Below are 25,657 nucleotides of genomic sequence, written 5' to 3'. Positions count from 1 at the left end.
TCATTATAGCCAGATTACACCAGACTACAGCTACACTATCATTAGAGACAGATTACACCACACTATAGCTACACTATCATTAGAGACAGATTACACCAGACTATAGCTACACTATAATTAGAGACAGATTACACCAGACTATAGCTACATTATCATTATAGCCAGATTACACCAGACTATAGATACACTATCATTAGAGCCAGATTACTCCAGACTATAGCTACACTATCATTATAGCCAGATTACACCAGACTATAGCTAAATGATCATTATAGCCAGATTACACCAGTCTATAGCTACACTATCATTAGAGACAGATTACACCAGACTATAGCTTCATTATCATTATAGCCAGATTACACCAAACTATAGCTACACTATCATTAGAGACAGATTACACCAGACTATAGCTTCATTATCATTATAGCCAGATTACACCAAACTATAGCTACACTATCATTAGAGACAGATTACACCAGACTACAGCTACATTATCATTAGAGCCATTCTACACCAGACAATAGCTACACTATCATTATAGCCAGATTACACCAGACTATAGCTACATGATCATTATAGCCAGATTACACCAGACTATAGCTACACCATCATTAGAGACAGATTACACCAGACTATAGCTACATTATCATTAGAGACAGATTACACCAGACTATAGCTACATTATCATTATAGCCAGATTGCACCAGACTATAGCTACACTATCATTAGAGCCAGATTACACCAGACTATAGCTACACTATCATTATAGCCAGATTACACCAGACTATAGCTACATTATCATTATAGCCAGATTACACCAGACTACAGCTACATAATCATTAGAGACAGATTACACCAGACTATAGCTACACTATCATTAGAGCCAGATTACACCAGACTATAGCTACATTATCATTAGAGCCAGATTACACCAGACTACAGCTACACTATCATTAGAGACAGATTACACCAGACTATAGCTACATTATCATTATAGCCAGATTACACCAGACTTTAGCTACACTATCATTAGAGCCAGATTACACCAGACTATAGCTACACTATCATTAGAGCCAGATTACACCAGACTATAGCTACATTATCATTATAGCCAGATTACACCAGACTACAGCTACACTATCATTAGAGACAGATTACACCAGACTATAGCTACACTATCATTAGAGACAGATTACGCCAGACTATAGCTACACTATCATTAGAGACAGATTACACCAGACTATAGCTACACTATCATTAGAGAGAGATTACACCAGACTATAGCTACATTATCATTAGAGCCATATTACACCAGACTATAGCTACACTATCATTATAGCCAGATTACACAAGACTATAGCTACATGATCATTACAGACAGATTACACCAGACTATAGCTACACTATCATTAGAGACAGATTACACCAGACTATAGCTACATTATCATTAGAGACAGATTACACCCGACTACAGCTACACTATCATTAGAGACAGATTACGCCAGACTATGGCTATACTATCATTAGAGAGAGATTACACCAGACTATAGCTACATTATCATTAGAGCCATATTACACCAGAATATAGCTACACTATCATTAGAGACAGATTACGCCAGACTATAGCTACATTATCATTATAGCCAGATTACACCAGACTATAGCTACACTATCATTATAGCCAGATTACACAAGACTATAGCTACATGATCATTACAGACAGATTACACTAGACTATAGCTACACTATCATTAGAGACATATTACACCAGACTATAGCTACATTATCATTAGAGACAGATTACACCAGACTACACTACACTATCATTAGAGACAGATTACACCAGACTATAGCTACACTATCTTTAGAGACAGATTACACCAGACTATAGCTACATTATTATTATAAACAGATTACACAAGACTATAGCTACACTATCATTAGAGACAGATTACACCAGACTATAGCTACATTATCATTATAGCCAGATTACACCAGACTATAGCTAAACTATCATTAGAGACATATTACACCAGACTATAGCTACACTATCATTAGAGCCAGATTACACCAGACTATAGCTACACTATCATTATAGCCAGATTACACCAGACTACAGCTACACTATCATTAGAGACAGATTACACCAGACTATAGCTACACTATCATTAGAGACAGATTACACCAGACTATAGCTACACTATCATTAGAGACAGATTACACCAGACTATAGCTACACTATCATTAGAGCCAGATTACACCAGACTATAGCTACATTATCATTATAGCCAGATTACACCAGACTATAGCTACACTATCATTAGAGACATATTACACCAGACTATAGCTACATTATCATTATAGCCAGATTACACCAGACTACAGCTACATTATCATTATAGCCAGATTACACCAGACTATAGCTACACTATCATTAGAGACAGATTACACCAGACAATAGGTACATTATCATTAGAGACAGATTACACCAGACTATAGCTACACTATCATTAGAGACATATTACACCAGACTATAGCTACATGATCGTTATAGCCAGATTACACCAGACTATAGCTACACTATCATTAGAGCCAGATTACACCAGACTATAGAAACATTATCATTAGAGACAGATTACACCAGACTATAGCTACACTATCATTAGAGACAGATTACACCAGTCTATAGCTACACTATCATTATAGCCAGATTACACCAGACTATAGCTACATTATCATTATAGCCAGATTACACCAAACTATAGCTACACTATCATTAGAGCCAGATTACACCAGACTATAGCTACATTATCATTAGAGACAGATTACACCAGACTATAGCTACACTATCATTATAGCCAGATTACTCCAGACTATAGCTACACTATCATTAGAGACAGATTACACCAGACTATAGCTACACTATCATTATAGCCAGATTACACCAGACTATAGCTACATTATCATTAGAGCCATATTACACCAGACTATAGCTACATTATCATTATAGCCAGATTACACCAGACTATAGCTACATTATCATTAGAGCCATATTACACCAGACTATAGCTACATTATCATTAGAGCCAGATTACACCAGACTATAGCTACACTATCATTAGAGACAGATTACACCAGACTATAGCTACACTATCATTAGAGCCAGATTACACCAGACTATAGCTACATTATCATTATAGCCAGATTACACCAGACTATAGCTACATTATCATTAGAGCCATATTACACCAGACTATAGCTACATTATCATTAGAGCCAGATTACACCAGACTATAGCTACACTATCGTTAGAGCTAGATTACACCAGACTATAGCTACACTATCATTAGAGACAGATTACACCAGACTATAGCTACATTATCATTAGAGCCATATTACACCAGACTATAGCTACATTATCATTAGAGCCAGATTACACCAGACTATAGCTACACTATCGTTAGCCTAGATTACACCAGACTATAGCTACATTATCATTAGAGCCATATTACACCAGACTATAGCTACATCTATCATTAGAGCCATATTACACCAGACTATAGCTACACTATCGTTAGAGCTAGATTACACCAGACTATAGCTACATTATCATTATAGCTAGATTACACCAGACTATAGCTACATTATCATTAGAGACAGATTACACCAGACTATAGCTACATTATCATTAGAGCCATATTACACCAGACTATAGCTACACTATCGTTAGAGCTAGATTACACCAGACTATAGCTACATTATCATTAGAGACAGATTACACCAGACAATAGGTACATTATCATTAGAGACAGATTACACCAGACTATAGCTACACTATCATTAGAGACATATTACACCAGACTATAGCTACATGATCGTTATAGCCAGATTACACCAGACTATAGCTACACTATCATTAGAGACAGATTACACCAGACTATAGAAACATTATCATTAGAGACAGATTACACCAGACTATAGCTACACTATCATTAGAGACAGATTACACCAGTCTATAGCTACACTATCATTATAGCCAGATTACACCAGACTATAGCTACATTATCATTATAGCCAGATTACACCAAACTATAGCTACACTATCATTAGAGCCAGATTACACCAGACTATAGCTACATTATCATTAGAGACAGATTACACCAGACTATAGCTACACTATCATTATAGCCAGATTACTCCAGACTATAGCTACACTATCATTAGAGACAGATTACACCAGACTATAGCTACACTATCATTATAGCCAGATTACACCAGACTATAGCTACATTATCATTAGAGCCATATTACACCAGACTATAGCTACATTATCATTATAGCCAGATTACACCAGACTATAGCTACATTATCATTAGAGCCATATTACACCAGACTATAGCTACATTATCATTAGAGCCAGATTACACCAGACTATAGCTACACTATCATTAGAGACAGATTACACCAGACTATAGCTACACTATCATTAGAGCCAGATTACACCAGACTATAGCTACATTATCATTATAGCCAGATTACACCAGACTATAGCTACATTATCATTAGAGCCATATTACACCAGACTATAGCTACATTATCATTAGAGCCAGATTACACCAGACTATAGCTACACTATCGTTAGAGCTAGATTACACCAGACTATAGCTACACTATCATTAGAGACAGATTACACCAGACTATAGCTACATTATCATTAGAGCCATATTACACCAGACTATAGCTACATTATCATTAGAGCCAGATTACACCAGACTATAGCTACACTATCGTTAGAGCTAGATTACACCAGACTATAGCTACATTATCATTAGAGCCATATTACACCAGACTATAGCTACATTATCATTAGAGCCATATTACACCAGACTATAGCTACACTATCGTTAGAGCTAGATTACACCAGACTATAGCTACATTATCATTATAGCTAGATTACACCAGACTATAGCTACATTATCATTAGAGACAGATTACACCAGACTATAGCTACATTATCATTATAGCCATATTACACCAGACTATAGCTACACTATCGTTAGAGCTAGATTACACCAGACTATAGCTACCTATTCTCCCTAGTAAGTGGTTCCTTCCAAGGTGCATCAAGGAGCAAAAATTGGTTAGGCAGGACGCTAGATACTCTAGTGGTGCAGACAGTATCGTCAGTGGAGGAGAGAGAGTAATATCGAGTGACAGACACGGCGTTTGATTTGATTTTAGCTGCCGGTGGTGGACAGGACTCGCAGGAGGTATGTTTGTAAATGAATTTGATCAAGCTATGTAGCCTATTGATTCCTTGTTGATGAATATATCAAACAAAAATGTTTTGTTGTTTGTCTGTAATACTAGCCACCTAGCAATTTCATGAAGTTGGCTTTAGCGATTCAGCTAGATAGGTTCCCAATCTCCCAACCTCATTACTAGCTACCAAGCCATTTCAGGCTATCAATCAAGTATCTTGTGTAAGTATCTTAGACATTTACATTACAGTCATTTAGCAGACGTTCTTATCCAGAGCGACTTACATGAACAATTAGGGTTAAGTGCCTTGCTCAAGGGCACATCGACAGATTTTTCACCTAGTCGGCGATTAGAACCAGCGACCTTTCGGTTACTGGCACAACGCTCTTAACCACTAAGCTACCTGCCGCCCCCCTTAGCTGTCATGCATAGGGCTGTGGCGGTCACACAATTCCACAGTAATTTAGCGTTAATTAACATAAACACATTTAGCATCTCCTGGCTTCCACACATAGCCTACAAGCCATTTAAAAAAGTTGAATAAATCCATGTAATAAAGCCTACACCTTCACAATAAATCCATTATTTATTTTAGACAGGTCGCTCTGGATAAGAGCGTCTGCTAAATGACTAAAATGTAAATGTCTAAAGAAGCATGATATGAAGAAAATGTTGTCTATTTCAGAAGAAAAGAATAGCATACTCTGAGTTGTCCTTATGTTAGGTCCTGATGTGGCTATGCCAAATGGCTGTGGGCTACACTAGTTCATTTAGCAGACAAGATTTGCTCATAATTCCGTGGCATTATTTTATATATTTGTTATAGTATGAAGAATACAATTGAACAAATCTGAATAAAATGTAAATATTTTCTCCAAACGATTTGAGGGAGTGTGCACATGCGGCTATTCTGTGTTGAGCAGTTAACAAAGAAATAGGTCCTCCTATATGCTTAATTTAGAGTTATTCGTGTAACTTTAGTTGTTCTACAAACGTTGGGCTGTATGTTTTGATTTTTAATACATTGTAAGGCTGCATGATGCGACTCTAATGATGATTTGAAAAAAGTCGCTTGAAAGGCATGAACTCTGCTTTGTTTTTTTTGCGCAGGCACACTACAATAGTCTCTCATTCACAATTTGACAAGCACTTGATAATGCCTCAAATTTCACGGGCGGCATCCCCTTTGTGGCCATAATGCACCCTAAAAATAGCCATGCCTTTTGCGGGTCGGAGTGCTGCGTTGTGCCCTTCTCCCTGAGTGTGCTGCACAATCCGAAGCGCCTCTCTCTCCATCAGGTGATCGGGTCTTTCTCACAGGCTACAAGTGAAGACAGACACATCAGGGACGCAACTGCGCGCATCTTTATCCAATTCCGAGGTGCATATTGAAGATATTGGAAGAACTGTTCACATTTACTTTTCGTCAGCCAACAAGATGAGTAGGCCTAACGAACAGCAAAAGCACTAGCCTATGTCAATCTACTATCCCCCATAGTACAAAAGTCGACCTGTTCTATTCTGTGCGAGAAATAAATATTCCAAACATAGTCTGGGACAGTTGTGGGATGCGATAGATCCCAAATTAATACAACCACTAGCATCAAAAAAAACATTTTTATGCAATGTGGCTGACGCAACAGTAGGCTATAATAGTGAATGTTCCATTAGCGGAAAACACCATTATCAAAAGTGACCGCAAATGCAATTATGCATGTAATGCTTTTATTATAAAGGTGCATTTCTATGGTGAAAATGATCTTCCCCAAACTTAATGTGCTTAATTTTAAGAAGTTATTTGGCCACTTCAGTTGTGATACAAACCTTATTAAAACATATAGGCCTATGGGCTCGGCTACATGAGGTGTGCGACAATGATTCTAAAAAGTCGGGGGGAAAAAGGCATTGTTTCTTATGCTGGGCATCATTCACAAGGGATAATATATAATTCACAAGTGACAGGCTAATATTGTCACCCATCAGACTATTCTTGATTTAATCTTGTCTTTACATATCCTAAATAATATATGTGTGACATTTGTTTTGATTTAGAATGGACCATTAAAATGCACTTGTATCGAAACAGGGGCAGCAGGAGAGAAAAAAAGTCATCTATGCACTTAAATAGCGAATGGAGGATGCTTTTCACCGTGGTTTATTTTCATGCCAGCCAGGTAGGCTATGCTCCTGTTGTAAATATAAGCAATGTGCTTAATATTAGGAAAGTTGAGAAATAAATATAGTAGGCCTAGCCTATAGAAAGCTGATGGGATCCTCTTTTAATTAGTGGCCGTCACTCTGTTTTCTACCGCAATTGCATAGCCTATAGAAATGTTGCGCAACATGAGCTCATGGACTCTCGTGAAGTGTTTCCTTAGATTTTTGAATACATTTGCATTGATGTCAGAGTGATTAGAGGGACAATAGAGTGCTGAGTACCAGGCAGTTAGCAAGTTTGGTTAGGCTACTAATGACCAGCAGCAGCATCAGAGCTTGGAGAAGCCTAATTGTCTTGACTAAACGGTAATGTGGAATTTGACTGCCTTCATGACTCGTGACCGCCGGTGTGGCGGTAATATGGTCACCGTAATAGCCCTAGTCATGCCTGCTGGCAAGGTTGCTAGACTTTAGAAAATATAAAAATTGCTTTAATTCTTGGGTTATGATGCTATATACCAGTGTGGCAGTTGTACTAAACTCCTAAGGCTTAAAAGTTCATAATTAATGAAAATGATAATTGAACAGGTAATGAGGTATGCTTAGATAACCTATGCAGAGAAATATACATTTTTTTTTTTTTACATAGAATTAGGCATAGTGATTATGTCTCTAGATTGCAGGAAAAAGCTGTTTCAGGTGTTTGAAAAATTCTAAATTCTCAGACTTCCAAACGGGGGAAAGCCCCCCTCCGGACCACCCCACCCTCTATCCTTACGTACTTCGTGCCCCCTCTAAAATAATGGGTGCATAATTCATGAGAATTTATAATTAATGGGCATTTTTGTAGGGGTTGATAAATGTTTTGTAAGGGAAAATCAAGTCTGAAATTTCAAAGTGGAAATTACAAACATCAGAAGCCTTTCTAAACCTTAAATACACTAACATTTTTAAAGTCCCCTTGCAACAGGGTGATCAAATTAAGATAATTCACCCAGCGTAAGAAGGATAGAGAACAAGGTTATTATAGTAAACTAAAACTGAAACTAATACAAAAACGGAAATAAAATAATTAACAAACCTGTTTGAAAAACTAAAACTATACTGAAACTATTATATTTGACTCCAAAACTAACTAAAATAAAAACCATCATGAATTATGTTCAATTTTAGTTTTTTTCCTAAACTTTGGGCAAAAATCTAATGGGCTTTTCCAATGGGGTTTTGGGGGGATTTTCAAGCTACTGAATCTGGTTGGTAAATGCTGCCAGTAGAGGGTGATGTTTCAAATAGGGCTAGCTTGTGCATCACTATCACTAGCTAAACAGGGATAAAACAGCTTTGCAGCTAACTTGATTCTTCTTACAAGTTAAAAGGCATTGGATTGGTGTAAACAAACAAATATAAAAACTCAATAGAAATATTTGTATACAACTATAACTAAATAACAACTAGCAACTATGGTCTAAAAAGAACAACTACAAAATAAAAAATAATTTAAAAAAACATGAAAAACAAATATAAAAAACACAAAACTATTATAACCTTGATACAGACCTTAATGTACTGCGTTCCCCCTCTAGCTCACATCATTAAAGAGGTCTGGAATATGGCCACTAGCCATATTATATATAGCCAAACACTTAAAGAGGTCATATACTGTAACAGTTGACCCTTAGCAGACTGAAGAAACAGACAGTATAGCTGAACAACCTAAACACTCTGAGGACCAGCTGTCCTCGTCATGTCCTCTCTGGCCTTGGTCCTGTTGCTGTCGGCAAATTCTATCAAGCTAATGAGATATCTGTCACATACAATCAACACAGAAACCCCCTAAAACAAACCTATTCCACATACAGAGGGATAAATGCCCAAGTGTGACAGCACTTCATTTCTAAATAACCCAGAGCTACTAATAGTTGCTACAGGGCCTGCAGCTGGTCCTAGCTTCAAACACGATGCCTCACAACCTGTAGGTGCTATGTGATTCAGAACCTTCAGTGATAGTTATAATAACAACAACAACAATAATAATAATAATAATAATAATAATAATAACAATAATAACAATACCAACAACAATAATAACAATAACAATAATAACAATAACAATAATAACAATAACAATAATATTATTAATAATAACAATAACAATAATAACAATAATAATAATAATAATAATACATTGTATATGGCAGATGCCATTCGGGACACTCAAGGACACCTCTCATTAAAGGGTGGTGTGTCGAGAAAGACAGCCAGGAATGACTGTTTGTTGTAAAGACCCCGGGAAGGAGGGCGATGGAAAGAAGGAGAGAGAGGCTTGCTGTTCTCCATCTGAGTGTAATATAAACCCTGTTATCCCCATGCAGGCTCCTGGGCTCCTGGGCTCCTGGGGGGCCTGGGCTCCTGGTTGAGTGACATGTCTGGGACAAGGAGGTGACATGAGTTGGGAGCATTATTATTATTATTATTATATTATTATTATTATTATTATTATTATTATTATTATTATTATTATTATGACCACAAGCCATCTCTGACCGATGAAACACACTGGACAACCTGGAAACGAGCATGACGTGCTACTAGTGTGGGTCAGTGAATAGAGGGGGGACTGAATTGATTTGTGCATGTCTCTTACTGCTGGGATGCATAGTCCTACACATGTATCGAAAAAAAAAAACATTGTGACTTTTAAAGAAATACAAGGACCCTAAAAAAACGGATGTTATGCGCAAACTGAGAGAGACTGATTGTATACAGGAAAATTGGAATTGCACTTGTGAAGGATTAGTCCAGGTGTTCTCTTCATGTGAAAAACACACACACACACACACACACGCACGCACGCACGCACACACACACACACACACACACACACACACACACACACACACACACACACACACACACACACACACACACACATTCATAATTTGACAACATTGGCACTTTTTTTATCCAGACATATTGTGTGTGTGTTTCTCTCAGGCCTCAAGAGTTAACCAAAATCAGTTGCTTTTATAGGCATAAACAATGAGGTGTTTAGAATCAACGTAAAACGCTGCTGCACCAGACTCACGTCACTCATTCATCAACACACCTTTAGGCAGCAGGCGAACAACTCACTCACACTGATGAATAGAGAGACAGTAGTCTGAGACCGACATACGTGGAATACAAATCACCCAAACTATAGGAACAGGCCAGGGCGTTAAGGCCAAACAATATATTTTCCTGGAGTGCAGCACATGTGCATTGTAGAGGGCAACAACATTCGATGCCCTTACTTTTGAGCCCACTGCCCCCCCCCACAGGCTCTGGCTCCTGATCAAGGATGCTGCTCCAACATAATCACATTCTTGTCATTTTCTACCAACAGACAACCCACTGGGAACACACTGGTTGAATCAATGTTGTTTCAACGTAATTTGTCAACGTATTGTGACGTGGAATCAACGAGGAAAATATATTGGATTTGATAAAAATGGGTCTTCTAAATGGACAATGACCCCAAGCATACTTCCAAAGTTGTGGCAAAATGGCTTAAGGGCAACAAAGTCAAGGTATTGGAGTGGCCATCACAAAGCCCTGATCTCAATCCTATAGAAAATGTGTGGGCAGAACTGAAAAAGCTTGTGCGAGCAAGGAGGCCTACAAACCTGACTCAGTTACACCAGCTCTGTCAGGAGGAATGGGCCAAAATTCACCCAACTTATTGTGGGAAGCTTGTGGAAGGCTACCCGAAACGTTTCACCCAAGTTAAACAATTGAAAGGCAATGCTACGAAATACTAATTGAGTGTATGTAAACTTCTGACCCATGAAAGAAATAAAAGCTGAAATAAATCATTCTCTCTACTATTATTCTGACATTTCACATTCTTAAAATAAAGTGTTGATCCTAACTGACCTAAGACAGAGAATTTTTACTAGGATTAAATGTCAGGAATTGTGAAAAACTGAGTTTAAATGTATTTGGCTAAGGTGTATGTAAACTTCCGACTTCAACTGTATATCTGAATTGGAGTATTGGGTTTATGTATGCTACATTGACATCTGATTTGCCCAAAGGACAGCATCATTTCAACATTAAGCTAGGTATACTATCATTGGTCCAGTGTGTGCCCAGTGGGAATGTCTTGACACAGCCTTTTAAGGCTGGCTATCATCTGGATACCTGCTACTCCCCATGATATAGCGATCTAAAGCATTACAGACATAGAAATAGAATGGATTTCTGTGATTACAGAGCCTAACCACAGGAGAACACTTGTCCTGCTTCTGCTAAATACTGTCAATCCCCTCCTACTTAAATTGATTTTTAACAACTGAACTCCCCTTTCACTCTATACCAGAGTTAATACCACATATTCACTACTCTTAACTGCAGAAAATAATCTGTTTAGTTATGATGCCATGAATAATAGATGAAATGGGTTTGTTAAGGCAAGGCCCCGCTAAACGATTAACATAAAGGACACACGCTCCACAGAGACAGCAATGTCACTTATATGTAACCGTCTCAAGCTATAACAGAGTAATCACACAGGCTTAGTTCCGTATTTCACACACACACACACACATACAGTGGGGGGAAAAAGTATTTAGTCAGCCACCAATTGTGCAAGTTCTCCCACTTAAAAAGATGAGAGAGGCCTGTAATTTTCATCATAGGTACACGTCAACTATGACAGACAAAATGAGAATTTTTTTCTCCAGAAAATCACATTGTAGGATTTTTAATGAATTTATTTGCAAATTATGGTGGAAAATAAGTATTTGGTCAATAACAAAAGTTTCTCAATACTTTGTTATATACCCTTTGTTGGCAATGACACAGGTCAAACGTTTTCTGTAAGTCTTCACAAGGTTTTCACACACTGTTGCTGGTATTTTGGCCCATTCCTCCATGCAGATCTCCTCTAGAGCAGCGACGTTTTGGATCTGTCGCTGGGCAACACGGACTTTCAACTCCCTCCAAAGATTTTCTATGGGGTTGAGATCTGGAGACTGGCTAGGCCACTCCAGGACCTTGAAATGCTTCTTACGAAGCCACTCCTTCGTTGCCCGGGCGGTGTGTTTGGGATCATTGTCATGCTGAAAGACCCAGCTACGTTTCATCTTCAATGCCCTTACTGATGGAAGGAGGTTTTCACTCAAAATCTCACGATACATGGCCCCATTCATTCTTTCCTTTACACGGATCAGTCGTCCTGGTCCCTTTGCAGAAAAATAGCCCCAAAGCATGATGTTTCCACCCCCATGCTTCACAGTAGGTATGGTGTTCTTTGGATGCAACTCAGCATTCTTTGTCCTCCAAACACGACAAGTTGAGTTTTTAGCAAAAAGTTCTATTTTGGTTTCATCTGACCATATGACATTCTCCCAATCCTCTTCTGGATCATCCAAATGCACTTTAGCAAACTTCAGACGGGCCTGGACCTGTACTGGTTTAAGCAGGGGGACACGTCTTGCACTGCAGGATTTGAGTCCCTGGCGGCGTAGTGTGTTACTGATGGTAGGCTTGGTTACTTTGGTCCCAGCTCTCTGCAGGTCATTCACTAGGTCCCCCCGTGTGGTTCTGGGATTTTTGCTCACCGTTCTTGTGATCATTTTGACCCCACGGGGTGAGATCTTGCGTGGAGCCCCAGATCGAGGGAGATTATCAGTGGTCTTGTATGTCTTCCATTTCCTAATAATTGCTCCCACAGTTGATTTCTTCAAACCAAGCTGCTTACCTATTGCAGATTCAGTCTTCCCAGCCTGGTGCAGGTCTACAATTTTGTTTCTGGTGTCCTTTGACAGCTCTTTGGTCTTGGCCATAGTGGAGTTTGGAGTGTGACTGTTTGAGGTTGTGGACAGGTGTCTTTTATACTGATAACAAGTTCAAACAGGTGCCATTAATACAGGTAACGAGTGGAGGACAGAGGAGCCTCTTAAAGAAGAAGTTACAGGTCTGTGAGAGCCAGAAATCTTGCTTGTTTGTAGGTGACCAAATACTTATTTTCCACCATTATTTGCAAATAAATTCATTAAAAATCCTACAATGTAATATGCCATTTAGCAGACGCTTTTATCCAAAGCGACTTACAGTCATGCGTGCATAATTTTTTTTGTGTATGGGTGGTCCCGGGGATCGAACCCACTACCTTGGCGTTACAAGCGCCGTGCTCTACCAGCTGAGCTACAGAGGACCACAATGTGATTTTCTGGAATTGTTTTTCTCAATTTGTCTGTCATAGTTGACGTGTACCTATGATGAAAATTACAGGCCTCTCTCATCTTTTTAAGTGGGAGAACTTGCACAATTGGTGGCTGACTAAATACTTTTCCCCCCCCACTGTACACTTGGCCCCTTTAACATGATACTCTGTCCACCTGTCTCTTTTCACCCCTGCCATGAGGGAAAACAGGTGTGTACTGTAAACATGCTTTCCCCCATGTTCACCACACCTCCACACACGCACGCTGTAGGCTACCACACACACACGCTGTAGGCTACCACCACACACACACGCTGTAGGCTACAACACACACACACGCTGTAGGCTACCACCACACACACGCTGTAGGCTACCACACACGCACGCTGTAGGCTACAACACACACACGCTGTAGGCTACAACACACACACGCTGTAGGCTACCACACACACACGCTGTAGGCTACCACCACACACACGCTGTAGGCTACCACCACACACACGCTGTAGGCTACCACCACACACACACGCTGTAGGCTACAACACACACACGCTGTAGGCTACCACCACACACACGCTGTAGGCTACCACACACACACGCTGTAGGCTACCACCACACACACGCTGTAGGCTACCACCACACACACACGCTGTAGGCTACAACACACACACGCTGTAGGCTACCACCACACACACACGCTGTAGGCTACAACACACACACGCTGTAGGCTACCACACACACACGCTGTAGGCTACAACACACACACGCTGTAGGCTACAACACACACACGCTGTAGGCTACAACACACACACGCTGTAGGCTACCACCACACACATACGCTGTAGGCTACAACACACACACGCTGTAGGCTACAACACACACACGCTGTAGGCTACCACACACACACGCTGTAGGCTACAACACACACACGCTGTAGGCTACCAACACACACACGCTGTAGGCTACAACACACACACGCTGTAGGCTACCACCACACACACACGCTGTAGGCTACAACACACACACGCTGTAGGCTACAACACACGCACGCTGTAGGCTACCACCACACACACACGCTGTAGGCTACAACACACACACACGCTGTAGGCTACCACCACACACACACGCTGTAGGCTACCACCACACACGCTGTAGGCTACAACACACACACGCTGTAGGCTACCACACACACACGCTGTAGGCTACAACACACACACGCTGTAGGCTACCACACACACACGCTGTAGGCTACAACACACACACGCTGTAGGCTACCACCACACACACACGCTGTAGGCTACCACCACACACGCTGTAGGCTACAACACACACACGCTGTAGGCTACAACACACACACGCTGTAGGCTACCACACACGCACGCTGTAGGCTACAACACACACACGCTGTAGGCTACAACACACACACGCTGTAGGCTACCACACACACACGCTGTAGGCTACCACCACACACACACGCTGTAGGCTACAACACACACACGCTGTAGGCTACAACTCAGTTTTTTCCTATAGCCGAAAGACTTGGCTTCAACTTAGTGATAGCACTACACCATGTTGGGGATAATCCAACTGGAACGGTTTCTTGCCAAGGTGGAGGCACATTGTTATCCGCTCCACTGTCACTCATCAAAGTCAACTTTTCTCACAAGAAGCAGAAACAGAAGACATTTACATTACATTTACATTTTAGTCATTTAGCAGACGCTCTTATCCAGAGCGACTTACATCAGCAATTAGGGTTAAGTGCCTTGCTTAAGGGCACATCGACAGATTTTTCACCTAGTCACCAAGATCAATCTTTTTTGGGGGGGGATTGCCCAACATTGTGTGACATGATGTATTTTTATGCGAACACAAAACAAATGACTAAAAAGTCCCCAGCAATGTATTTCCATTCTTCACTCACCCAATCTGTAAATCGCTGATAAGGAGAATATTGGCGCAAACATAACATTTAAATGAAACATGGCCTCGCTACCAACAGCACATTGAAAATGTATGAGTTTGTTGCCTTAATTTTAATTATCCTCAATGGCAGATTATGATAATGTGTTTTTTTTTCACTGAAGGGCATTGTGACTAATACCTCAATTTGCATAAATAATCCAATGGCATGTCTGTTTAGCAGTTAATCTAGTGCAGGGGAATTGAGAAGTGATAGGACACCAACTGATGCACAAATTGAGAGTGCATGCCCAGATTCCCATTAAAACCACAGTCAGTTGTTGCTTAGGAAACTTCTTCACTCAAGGAGGATTATCTTCCAGTACAATGTGTAATTTCACAAAAAATACTCCAGCACTGACAAGCCATATTCCATTTAACATTTTCCATATTCATCTGTTTGTGCCTCCAAAATGATTGATCATTCTAGACACCATTGATTACTGAACTACAGTAGTACATTCAATCATTGTAATGGGTTTCTCAACCTTCTCAGGCAAAGGGAAACCAGTCTTTTGAATATACAGTCAAATGTGACACCCTTAAAAACAGAAACGAGGGAGCAGACTGGGTGATTGCAGAAGGGTAAGATGGCGTTACATTAACTCTAAATTGGCTTGGGGGAATGTTGGGTTTGTCTAGAAAGATAATCATGTCCCTGTTGAACTGCGGTGCCTCTCTCTCTCTCTCCCTCCCCCTCCATTTCTCTCTCTCTCTCCCTCCATACCTCCATTTCTCTCTCTCTCTCTCCCTCTATTTCTCTCTCTCTCCCTCCATTTCTCTCTCTCTCTCCCTCATCACTATTTCTCTCTCTCTCTCTGCCTCCATCCCTCCATTTCTCTCTCTCTCTCTCTCTCTCTCTCTCTCTCTCTCTCTCTCTCTCTCTCTCTCCCTCCCTCCATTTCTCTCTCTCTCTCTCTCCCTCCCACCATTTCTCTCTCTCTCTCACACCCTCCCTCCATTTCTCTCTCCCTGTATGAGAGTGAGACATGCATCACTTGGTTTTTCTGGACTAGAATACACTGTAACTATCACCACGTATTTCCTCTTAGCCCCAACACTGCCCTCTATAGGCCTGATGTCAGGATACAGGGCATGACATTATTCAACCAAAGATTGTCTATTATATTGACAAGATAGTCAAGTGACTGCTCTAACAATCGAAATACATGTCCTCAAAGATGGAAGGCAGGCAAGAGGAGGCGAGATCAGGTGGGACCTTTGTAGCCAATGAGAGGGCAGATACGCATGTGAACAACAGTTCCATAATAGCATCAGTGACAGCATGGCCAGCGCCATTGAGGCTATCTCCATTTTAAAGTAGTAAATGTTCTTCTTCATCACTGGCTGATTGCTCCCAACTCATAGGAATCCCCACCTAGTTGACTACTTTAAAATGGTGGAAGCTCTCAATGGTAATGCCCATGCTAAAACGGGTTATATCCATGATGAGTCCCCTATCTATCTCTATGACAACAGGCACAACTCCGATATAAACTATTTTTTTTCAAAGTTGCTGAAATGCCACGTGCATCCACTTATATCAGTGCATTCGTAACAACCGAACCACTACGAAACGTATTTTCGATCAAATAAGCTTCATGTAGCAAATTAGCAATTACATTTTTTGTTGGCCAAATTTGACACTCTCTCATTGACCTCCATGCAGAAATTACTCACTTGGTGACCTTATTTTCGTGAACAGATTTTTGGGCGGAGTAAAACATCTCGCTTCGCCTCTTCCTCTCTGCTTCAACCCATACACTTCTTATGGTTGGCATTTAGGTGGTCAGAGAGTCTGCACTGGAGCCATCAAGTGTTCATGGAAATGTTTAAATATGTTTTTAAGGCTTATTGGTACAGACGTGTAGCTATGTGGGACACCTCAGGTCATTTGTGGCACAAGAAACTGTCCGTTGTCCACTAACTGAATTTGCCATGTGTCTCAGAGCTTTCCACCAGGTGAGTGATGCCGTGCTGCTTGGGAGAAGCAGGCAGCTGTGTCTGCACTTTCTGAGACCCTGGCTGTAAATGGCTGTGACTGTGTGTGTGTGACGTAAGCAGACACATTAGCCTGAATAACCTCATGCATTCCACATTAATCCTTCAACTTGGTAGGCATCCATTAACGGTCCTAATATATTAATCGGATGTTGTTATTATTCTACTAAACGGTTATTATTGTAACTGTTAGTATGGCTCTCCGTGACTTTCTATTCCTCCCACTCACTCTGGGCAACTCAATTTTTTTTTTTTTTATGATGATGGTTGCTAGATTATGGGAACAAAACCATCTGTCTAAAGTAAATATGACAATATCATACTCATGACACAAGGGTTTCTTATGAATTATTTGCTTACTTTAGAAATATAATTTTATTGCCAAGCCACTTTAGTGTCCTTCAGACAAAATCATCATCAGCCCCCACTGAGAATGCCTGGGGCAGCACATTCAGAATGCCTGGGGCAGCACATTCAGAATGCCTGGGGCAGCACATTCAGAATGCCTGGGACAGCACATTCAGAATTCCTGGGGCAGCACTGTCAGAATGCCTGGGGCAGCACATTCAGAATGCCTGGGGCAGCACAGTCAGAATGCCTGGGGCAGCACAGTCAGAATGCCTGGGGCAGCACATTCAGAATGCCTGGGGCAGCACAGTCAGAATGCCTGGGGCAGCACAGTCAGAATGCCTGGGGCAGCACTGTCAGAATGCCTGGGGCAGCACATTCAGAATGCCTGGGGCAGCACAGTCAGAATGGGAGTCAGTCAAGCTGAGAACATCCATAACAATGGAGTGCCGTGTCCATGAAACCCATGAAAAGGTTGTCCCCTGTCTGATACAGCCAAGGAAGTATGATGTTGCTCATGACTGTGATCCATTGTGTTGTCTGAATTTTAAATAAAAAAACACTGAATTGCTAAGGTCATTCCAGTACATAACCTAGATTGTCTACGTTTTTTAAAATCAACTGATGCAACACTGCGATTCCTTCCTAATGCAAATCCTGATGTCGTAAGCGGCTCACACTAATGTCTAGAATGAGGAGGCAGGAACAACACTGAATCACTGAGCTTCTATAATAAGAGCCCTGGACCCGGTTGCATAAAACACCTTAAGGTAATTTCCCCCTTATCTTTTCCCTTAAAGGTTCCTTAACTTTAAGTCAGTTGCAGAAAACATTTTAAGGTGAATTTCCCCCTTAAATTAAGTGAAAAAGTTAAGGGTACCCACGAGGTCCCTTAACTGCTTCATTCAGTCTGGATATCAATGTAAACAGCCTTTGTGGAGGTGAATGTTGCTCCCACATTCCATCTTCCACTTTCTCATTGCAAGGTTACAATTCTTGGAAGCTTGAGGGAACTCAGGGAGAGTGCCTGGAATGTGTTTAATCTAGGTTACTCAATTGAGACACAGGCTATGTAGTCAATTTGATACGTCTAGTTTTTCAGATAATTTGCTTCTCATATTTTGTCATAATCTTCATATTGGCATTATGGCATTATGGTCCCCTAAAAGTGCTATTTCACATAATTTCCCCAATATGACGCTGATACAGCTCAACTCCCCCTATTGATTGACACGTTTCGTGACCGCTATGATCAATAAAATAACATCTCTCAGTCGTTGCTGGCGCCTAAAATACCCATTATTGCCCAACTGGGATGCGTTTTGAACAGAGCTATCTTATAGGCGACATGAAAGTCAAAAAGTAATTGCACGACGGCAACATATGGTGCCTTCAAATGTTCTAATCTTTTAGAAAACTGCAGATTAGTGGAAATGAGACAGGATCATTTCCTACCTCCAAAAATCATTATGACACAATGTTAGAGAAGAGGTTACTGACACTATCTTTGACATTTAGTAAAGCAACAGATGTTAATGCAATGGAGACAGAATTTGAACAACTCGAACACTAACTGTTATCAAAGTGAAAACACAATTCAGTGCAATTACAAAGAGCTGCAGTAAGTTTTAGAATGGGTGGTAAGTAATACACTAGTAATAAAAGCATTGTATTTGGGACAAACCATTCACCATGGGACAAACCATTCACCATGGGACAAACCATTCACCATGGGACAAACCATTCACCATGGGACAAACCATTCACTAAACCCTAAACCTCAACTAAATCTTGTAATGAATCATGTGGAAATGGAGGAAGTTGAGGAGACTAAACTGCTTGGTGTAACCTTGATTGTAAACTGTCATGGTCAAAACATTTTGATGCAACAGTAGCTAAGACGGGGAGATGTCTGCCCGTAAATAAAGCGTTGCTCTGCTTTCTTGGCATTACTATTAACAAAACAAGTCCTCCAGACCCTAGTTTTGTTGCACCTGGACTATTGCCCAGTTACATGGTCAAGCGCCACAGAGAGGGACTTAGGCAAATTACAGTTGGCCCAGAACAGAGCAGCACGGCTGGCCCTTAAATGTACACGGAGAGCTAACATCAATGACATGCATGTCAATATCTCCTGGCTCAAAGTAGAGGAGAGATTGACTGCATCACTACTTGTCTTTGTGAGAGGTATTGACATGTTAAAAACACCGAGCTGTCTAGCACACAGCTCAGACACCCATGCATACCCCACAAGACATGCCACAAGGGGGTCTCTTCACAGTCCCCATGTCCAGAACAGACTCCGGGAAATGCACAGTACTACACAGAGCCATGACAACAACTCTATTCCACATCAATTAACTCATGCGAGCAGTAAAATCGGATTTAAAAAACAAATAAAACTACACCTTATGGAACAACGGGGACTGTGAAGAGACACACACACAGGTACAGACACATGCATACACACACGCGCGCTAGCACACGCACTCTACACACACATACATTGTAATATTGTTGTATGGTGGTATTATACGTGTTGTATTGTAGATACGTATTGGTGTAATAATGTTATATGATGTACTGTTTTATATTTTGTTTTACATGTAATGTAAGTGCCTTAATATGTTTGGACCCCATGAAGAGTAGCTGCTGCCTTAGCAGGAACTAATGGTGATCCATAATAAATACAAATAAAAAAAATGACAAATGCCATATCTTCATTTGAGCCTGTTTCACACAGCAGGAAAATAATCCTGCAGCAACCGGAAATGTGAATTGTTATGTAGATTATAATTAATGAACATGTTTTGTAGGGGTTAGGGAAAATCAAGTCTGAAATTTGAAAGCGGAACTTGACAAACTTTAGAAGCCTTTTTTAACCTCGAGTACACTACTAAGTTTGCCTTTCCTGCTGTGCAGGAAAATTCCTGCAACAACAGGATGATCAAATTAAGATATGGCATCTGTACATCTTCTGTTCATTCAGGGAGATAAAGGCTAAACTTACATGCATATGTCATAGCAAAGCTGCTTGCTGTGTCGACCATGTCCACTTGTGGTACCAGTTTGGGGATATCCTGGTGATGAGAGAGTGCAAACCGAAAAACCTCATATTCGTGGGAGCCCGTTGGGAACAATCCCCCTGTGTGAAAGACAAAGGCCATCATTGAAGAGGGTGCACATCAACTGTCATCAAACAACGATTACTTGAATGTAGCCTATTACAAAATAAGAAGAATGGGGACTGTCTTGCAACTTTGGAATTACGCAGCAGTTTAGATGTCAAACTTACAAGAGGCAGTAGTGATATAATAAGCATTCCGTGTTGATAATACTCACCTATATTTATATTACTTGGAAAACTTGAACCAGAGCAAAACCCAACACAAAAACTGACAAAGACCAAGGTAAGGCTTCGCTGCATATTTCCTTTTGCATTGGCGACGAAAAAAGAAACAAATTCCAAATAAAGATATGCTTCTGTTGCCCACAAGCCACTCACAATGCATCCATAGTTTTAATAGACAAACTGAATTCGCAGAGGTTTAGTCACAACCGCTCTCTCCCTACCCTGGCGCGCTCTCTCGCTGTCTATGCGGTGCGCGCAGAGCTAAAGATAATGCCAATACAAGAGCAGACAGAGCCCTACCTACTTCAGATATAAACTGCGGAGCTTCGATTATGTCAGCATTAAATGGGAGCTCATGATGGTCTTCTGAACATTCTGTCACCGTATCTTATTTACATTTTGGTCATTTAGCAGACGCTCTTATCCAGAGCGACTTACAGTTAGTGAGTGCATACATTTTTCATACTGGCCCCCCGTGGGAATCGAACCCACAATCCTGGCGTTGCAAGCGCCATGCTCTACCGACTGAGCTACAGGAGGCCCTCTTTTATGAGAATGACGCTTATATAAATCGGTACAGAACTGGGAATGCCCAAATCCCTTGCCCAGACTGTACCACTTTTCTAAGTGTTAAACCAGTAGTGGAGTTGCCAAGACGTTCATGGCATAATGATTGTGCAAGCAGTTCATTACCGGTCTATGATTGGTCGCAAATTGCAACTTAACTCGACTAGTTAATTACATTTTATGTACACAAGTATAGTGAAAATAATGATACATAGAGTTAACTAGTTCAGTACATTTTATGACACATACATGTGTTATTATTATGTTATTACAGATCACAAATGTATAGCCTAATGAGGCTGTTTTGCGACGGACAGCCCGACAGTAAGATAATAAATAAGGAGTATTTTAACATGCAGTATTTTACATTAATACATCTCTTGAAAGATACAGTAGATAGGCCTAACCCTCACAACTGCTCTGTCACATAATAACATATATAGGACACAGCGTTTATCAGACAACAAGACTGCGGCTTTGTTTTAACTGGCAGCCGACCAGAGATCAACTCTTTGCGCGCGCTCTAATCCAGGACATCGGAAATTAATGAACGCCATAACAGGCGGCGTGTCGACCTGATGGGCCTGAAAATAGTCTCGTTACAGCCTCGTTTGGCCCCACCACTGTTCTCGTGTCTGGAGACATTGACACAGAAATGATTTTTAGAGACTGCTCTTTTTGGACAGCAGAATATTTATTTCTGTTCGGATTGGCGCTATAGGTTTTTGCAAATGGGAGAAACATGTCACGGGCTACTGGCTTTGTGATAGGCCTACTGGGATAAAAAAACGAATCTCTTACACATCTTTATCGCGCCGAGTTTAAAGTGTCACCATGCTAGGAGTAAAACAACATTTTAAAAACAACATTGTTGTCACGTGCATCTACTGCACAATCCTATAGCAACCTCACAGCACGAGCTCATACATTGATTAATGTTAAATCCCTAACTTCCCGATGTACAACAGTTGAAAGCCAGATAATGAATAAATGATGAATGCATTGTGCGTTCACAGCATCTATTAAATGCAGAATGACATAATGCATTACAAACCTGATAAATTAAACGCTGTTGGAATCAGTCTTGAAAGCTGTGGGAACATTATTTTCTCTAGATCTCGAGACCATTCGTTGTGCTTACATCCATGGCATGTTGTTTTGTGTTATTCCTAACACATTATGCAAGATGCAGTGTCATCCAAACACATTTCCTCACCTTGAAATCTAGATTCAGATTTGATGCATATTGTGGATCATGAGTCATCGGTAAATAAGTGACAGTAATAGAGAGTGAAGATGGCATTTTCACCACAACAATGAATCACAGAATTTCACAACCAGAGAGTCAGCCATTGTTAAAATCAAAATACATAGAAGAAGATACATATTTCTGCAAGATTAACATTTCAGTTTATTTGTTAGAACACAAACAGTACAGTATGTGGAAAGAAGGAATATGTTTTGACTTGTGGATGTGTTTAGAGACAGTGTAGGGTGGGTGTGGATCTCACCTCAACAGGAATGTCACCATTGTAGTGGACAGGATAGAATTAGTGATGAGATGAGTAGGAGGAATGCAAGGTATCACTGACACTCCATATGTAGCAGAGATGGTTCGGTGAACAACTCCTGCATGAAGAGTATAACCTTAATTATAAACTGGGTGGTTCAAGCCCTGAATGCTGATTGGCTGACAGCTGTGGTATATCAGACCACAGGTATGACTAAACACGTATTTTTACTGCTCTAATTACATTGCAAACCAGTTTATAATAGCTATAAGGCACCCCTCGGGGGTTTGTGATGTATGGCCAATATACCACGGCTAAGGGCTGTATCCAGGCACTCTGCGTTGCGTCGTGCTTAAGAACAGCCCTTAGCCGTGGTATATTGGCCATATATCACATCTCCTCAGGCCTTATCGCTTAATTAAGTCATACTTGAAGACTTGTGTTAGCTCCCAGAGCCAATGCCTTGGCTATACCTCGCCAGGCTACACGGTCATCTTAAGTTATGCTGATGATAACAGTTTGATGCCTGTCATCGGCAACACATACACACAAGTGACTATGACTTTTTATGTTCTTAGTTGATAATGGATGTTTTAAATCCCCAAATAAATGTTGTTTTAATTGATGTTTTTTTTTTAAAGACACCTGATTTGTTTAATGGAAACTGCAACTAATTATATTACAAACACCCCCTTTAAACCAATAGTATAATGTTCAAGATCTGTAATATTCACTTGGATAAGATTTGTTCCTGGAAAGCGAAACACTCTCTTTCATACCCATGCAACAGATAGAACACTGGGCTTTTACACTATGTTGTTAAGTAATTAAGAGAGCGGGTGCATGAGCACTATCCACTGGGAGATCATTAGATTACATAGGGAAAGAAAAAACGTCGCTTTGGAATGCCATTTTTAGTAAACAGTGTCTTGTTGGTTTCCAATACAGGCTTTTACTGATTAAATATTCACTTTACACATAGCAGTAACACCAGGGTGGCGTCAGATGTTTCTATGTTGTGGCTGTTTCAGAGGGAATTCACTGGGCTCTCTCATGGTAACAGTGCTTCTGAAGCAAGTGCCAGGAATATGCCTTATGGGCGTTAGCTACTGTAGTTGTTGAGAGTCAGTTGAAAAACAAAAAAAATATGGAATTGATATTCATAAATAATACATTAATACTCTAAATTGAATAATTGAGCTTTGGCTTACTTTTTTGTACCATTTAGTTAACACTGAAAAGCCTCCTATAGCAAGTGAAATAAACTAAGTAATTGTCCATATGGAACCTAGGATATAGGAGTGGTGTGTGAGATTTCAACATCAGACCATGTGTTTAGCCCTCAAAACTGGCAAGGACATACAGTAAGCCTCACCATTTCACCCTCTATGCTAAAGATCATGGAAGGTGATGCATCATATGATAATGTGTTTGCTGCTGAATGAACTATCCAGGATTTGAACTGTCTCCTGGGTAAATCCCACTGACCTCTTAGTCTGAATTGATTTAACACTTTAGTGTACCAGGGAAGTTGACTAAAAACACATTCTCATTTACAGCAACGACCTGGGGAATAGTTACAGGGGAGGATGGGGGGATAAATTAGCCAATTGGAAGCTGGGGATTATTAGGTGGCCATGATGGTATGAGGGCCATATTGGAAATGTATCCAGGACACAGGGGTTAACACCACTACTCTTATGATAAGTGACATGGTATCTTTAGTGACCACAGAGAGTCAGGACACCCATTTAACGTCCCATCCGAAAGACGGAAAGTCCGTCGTAAGTCATCAGATCCAAAAAATCACACGTTTCTTTTGGGATTACCACATGAATCACTGAGGGGTTGTAAGTGAAATAGTTATGCATTAATCGCACCAGTTGACCACTGCAATCTCTCATGGGAAGACTGGTTGAATCTGAGGCGGCGATCGCCAGGACAAATAGTCGCAGACAGACAGGCCCATTTTGTACATCATGTGCAGTAATTTGTCAAGTCCTGGGACGCGACGCATTTCCATGTGGTGCCCATTTATGTAAAGAGGCCAATGGATGAAATATTAAACAGATGAATAATGGAACAAACCATTCGACATCCAATTATTCTTCAACCATTTGTTGCATTGATTGTGCATTTTTTTGTTCACAGCACATTTAAAAGCATTTTAGCTTCCCTCCATCCTCAGACCCTGGCTGTTTTCCCTGGCCTGTGAGAAAAGTGACAGAGCAAGACTCATCCACTGGTGCTCAGAGGTCCCACTTGCAGCTCCACTATACTATACAGACA

The 25,657-nt window shown here is 40.5% G+C and overlaps 1 protein-coding gene across 4 annotated transcripts in view; it reads right to left on the bottom strand.

Moving 5' to 3' along the window:
* LOC121579153 (glutamate receptor 1-like) overlaps positions 1–21,532 on the bottom strand; it is a 91,437-nt gene extending 69,905 nt beyond the window's left edge. For all 4 annotated transcript variants that reach the window (XM_041893484.2, XM_041893485.2, XM_045224239.1 and 1 more), the window contains exons 1-2: positions 21,281–21,532; positions 20,949–21,083 (exon numbers count right to left, since the gene is read on the bottom strand). In XM_041893484.2, the coding sequence (XP_041749418.1) occupies positions 20,949–21,083; positions 21,281–21,365 (220 nt within the window). In that variant the 5' untranslated portion in view covers positions 21,366–21,532. The remainder of the gene's footprint in view (positions 1–20,948; positions 21,084–21,280) is intronic.
* Between the last annotated feature and the right edge of the window lie 4,125 nt (positions 21,533–25,657).

This window comes from Coregonus clupeaformis, chromosome 13 (genome assembly GCF_020615455.1).
Source record: "Coregonus clupeaformis isolate EN_2021a chromosome 13, ASM2061545v1, whole genome shotgun sequence".
Taxonomy (NCBI): Eukaryota; Metazoa; Chordata; class Actinopteri; order Salmoniformes; family Salmonidae; genus Coregonus; species Coregonus clupeaformis.
This window is presented reverse-complemented; position numbering and strand designations above follow the sequence as displayed.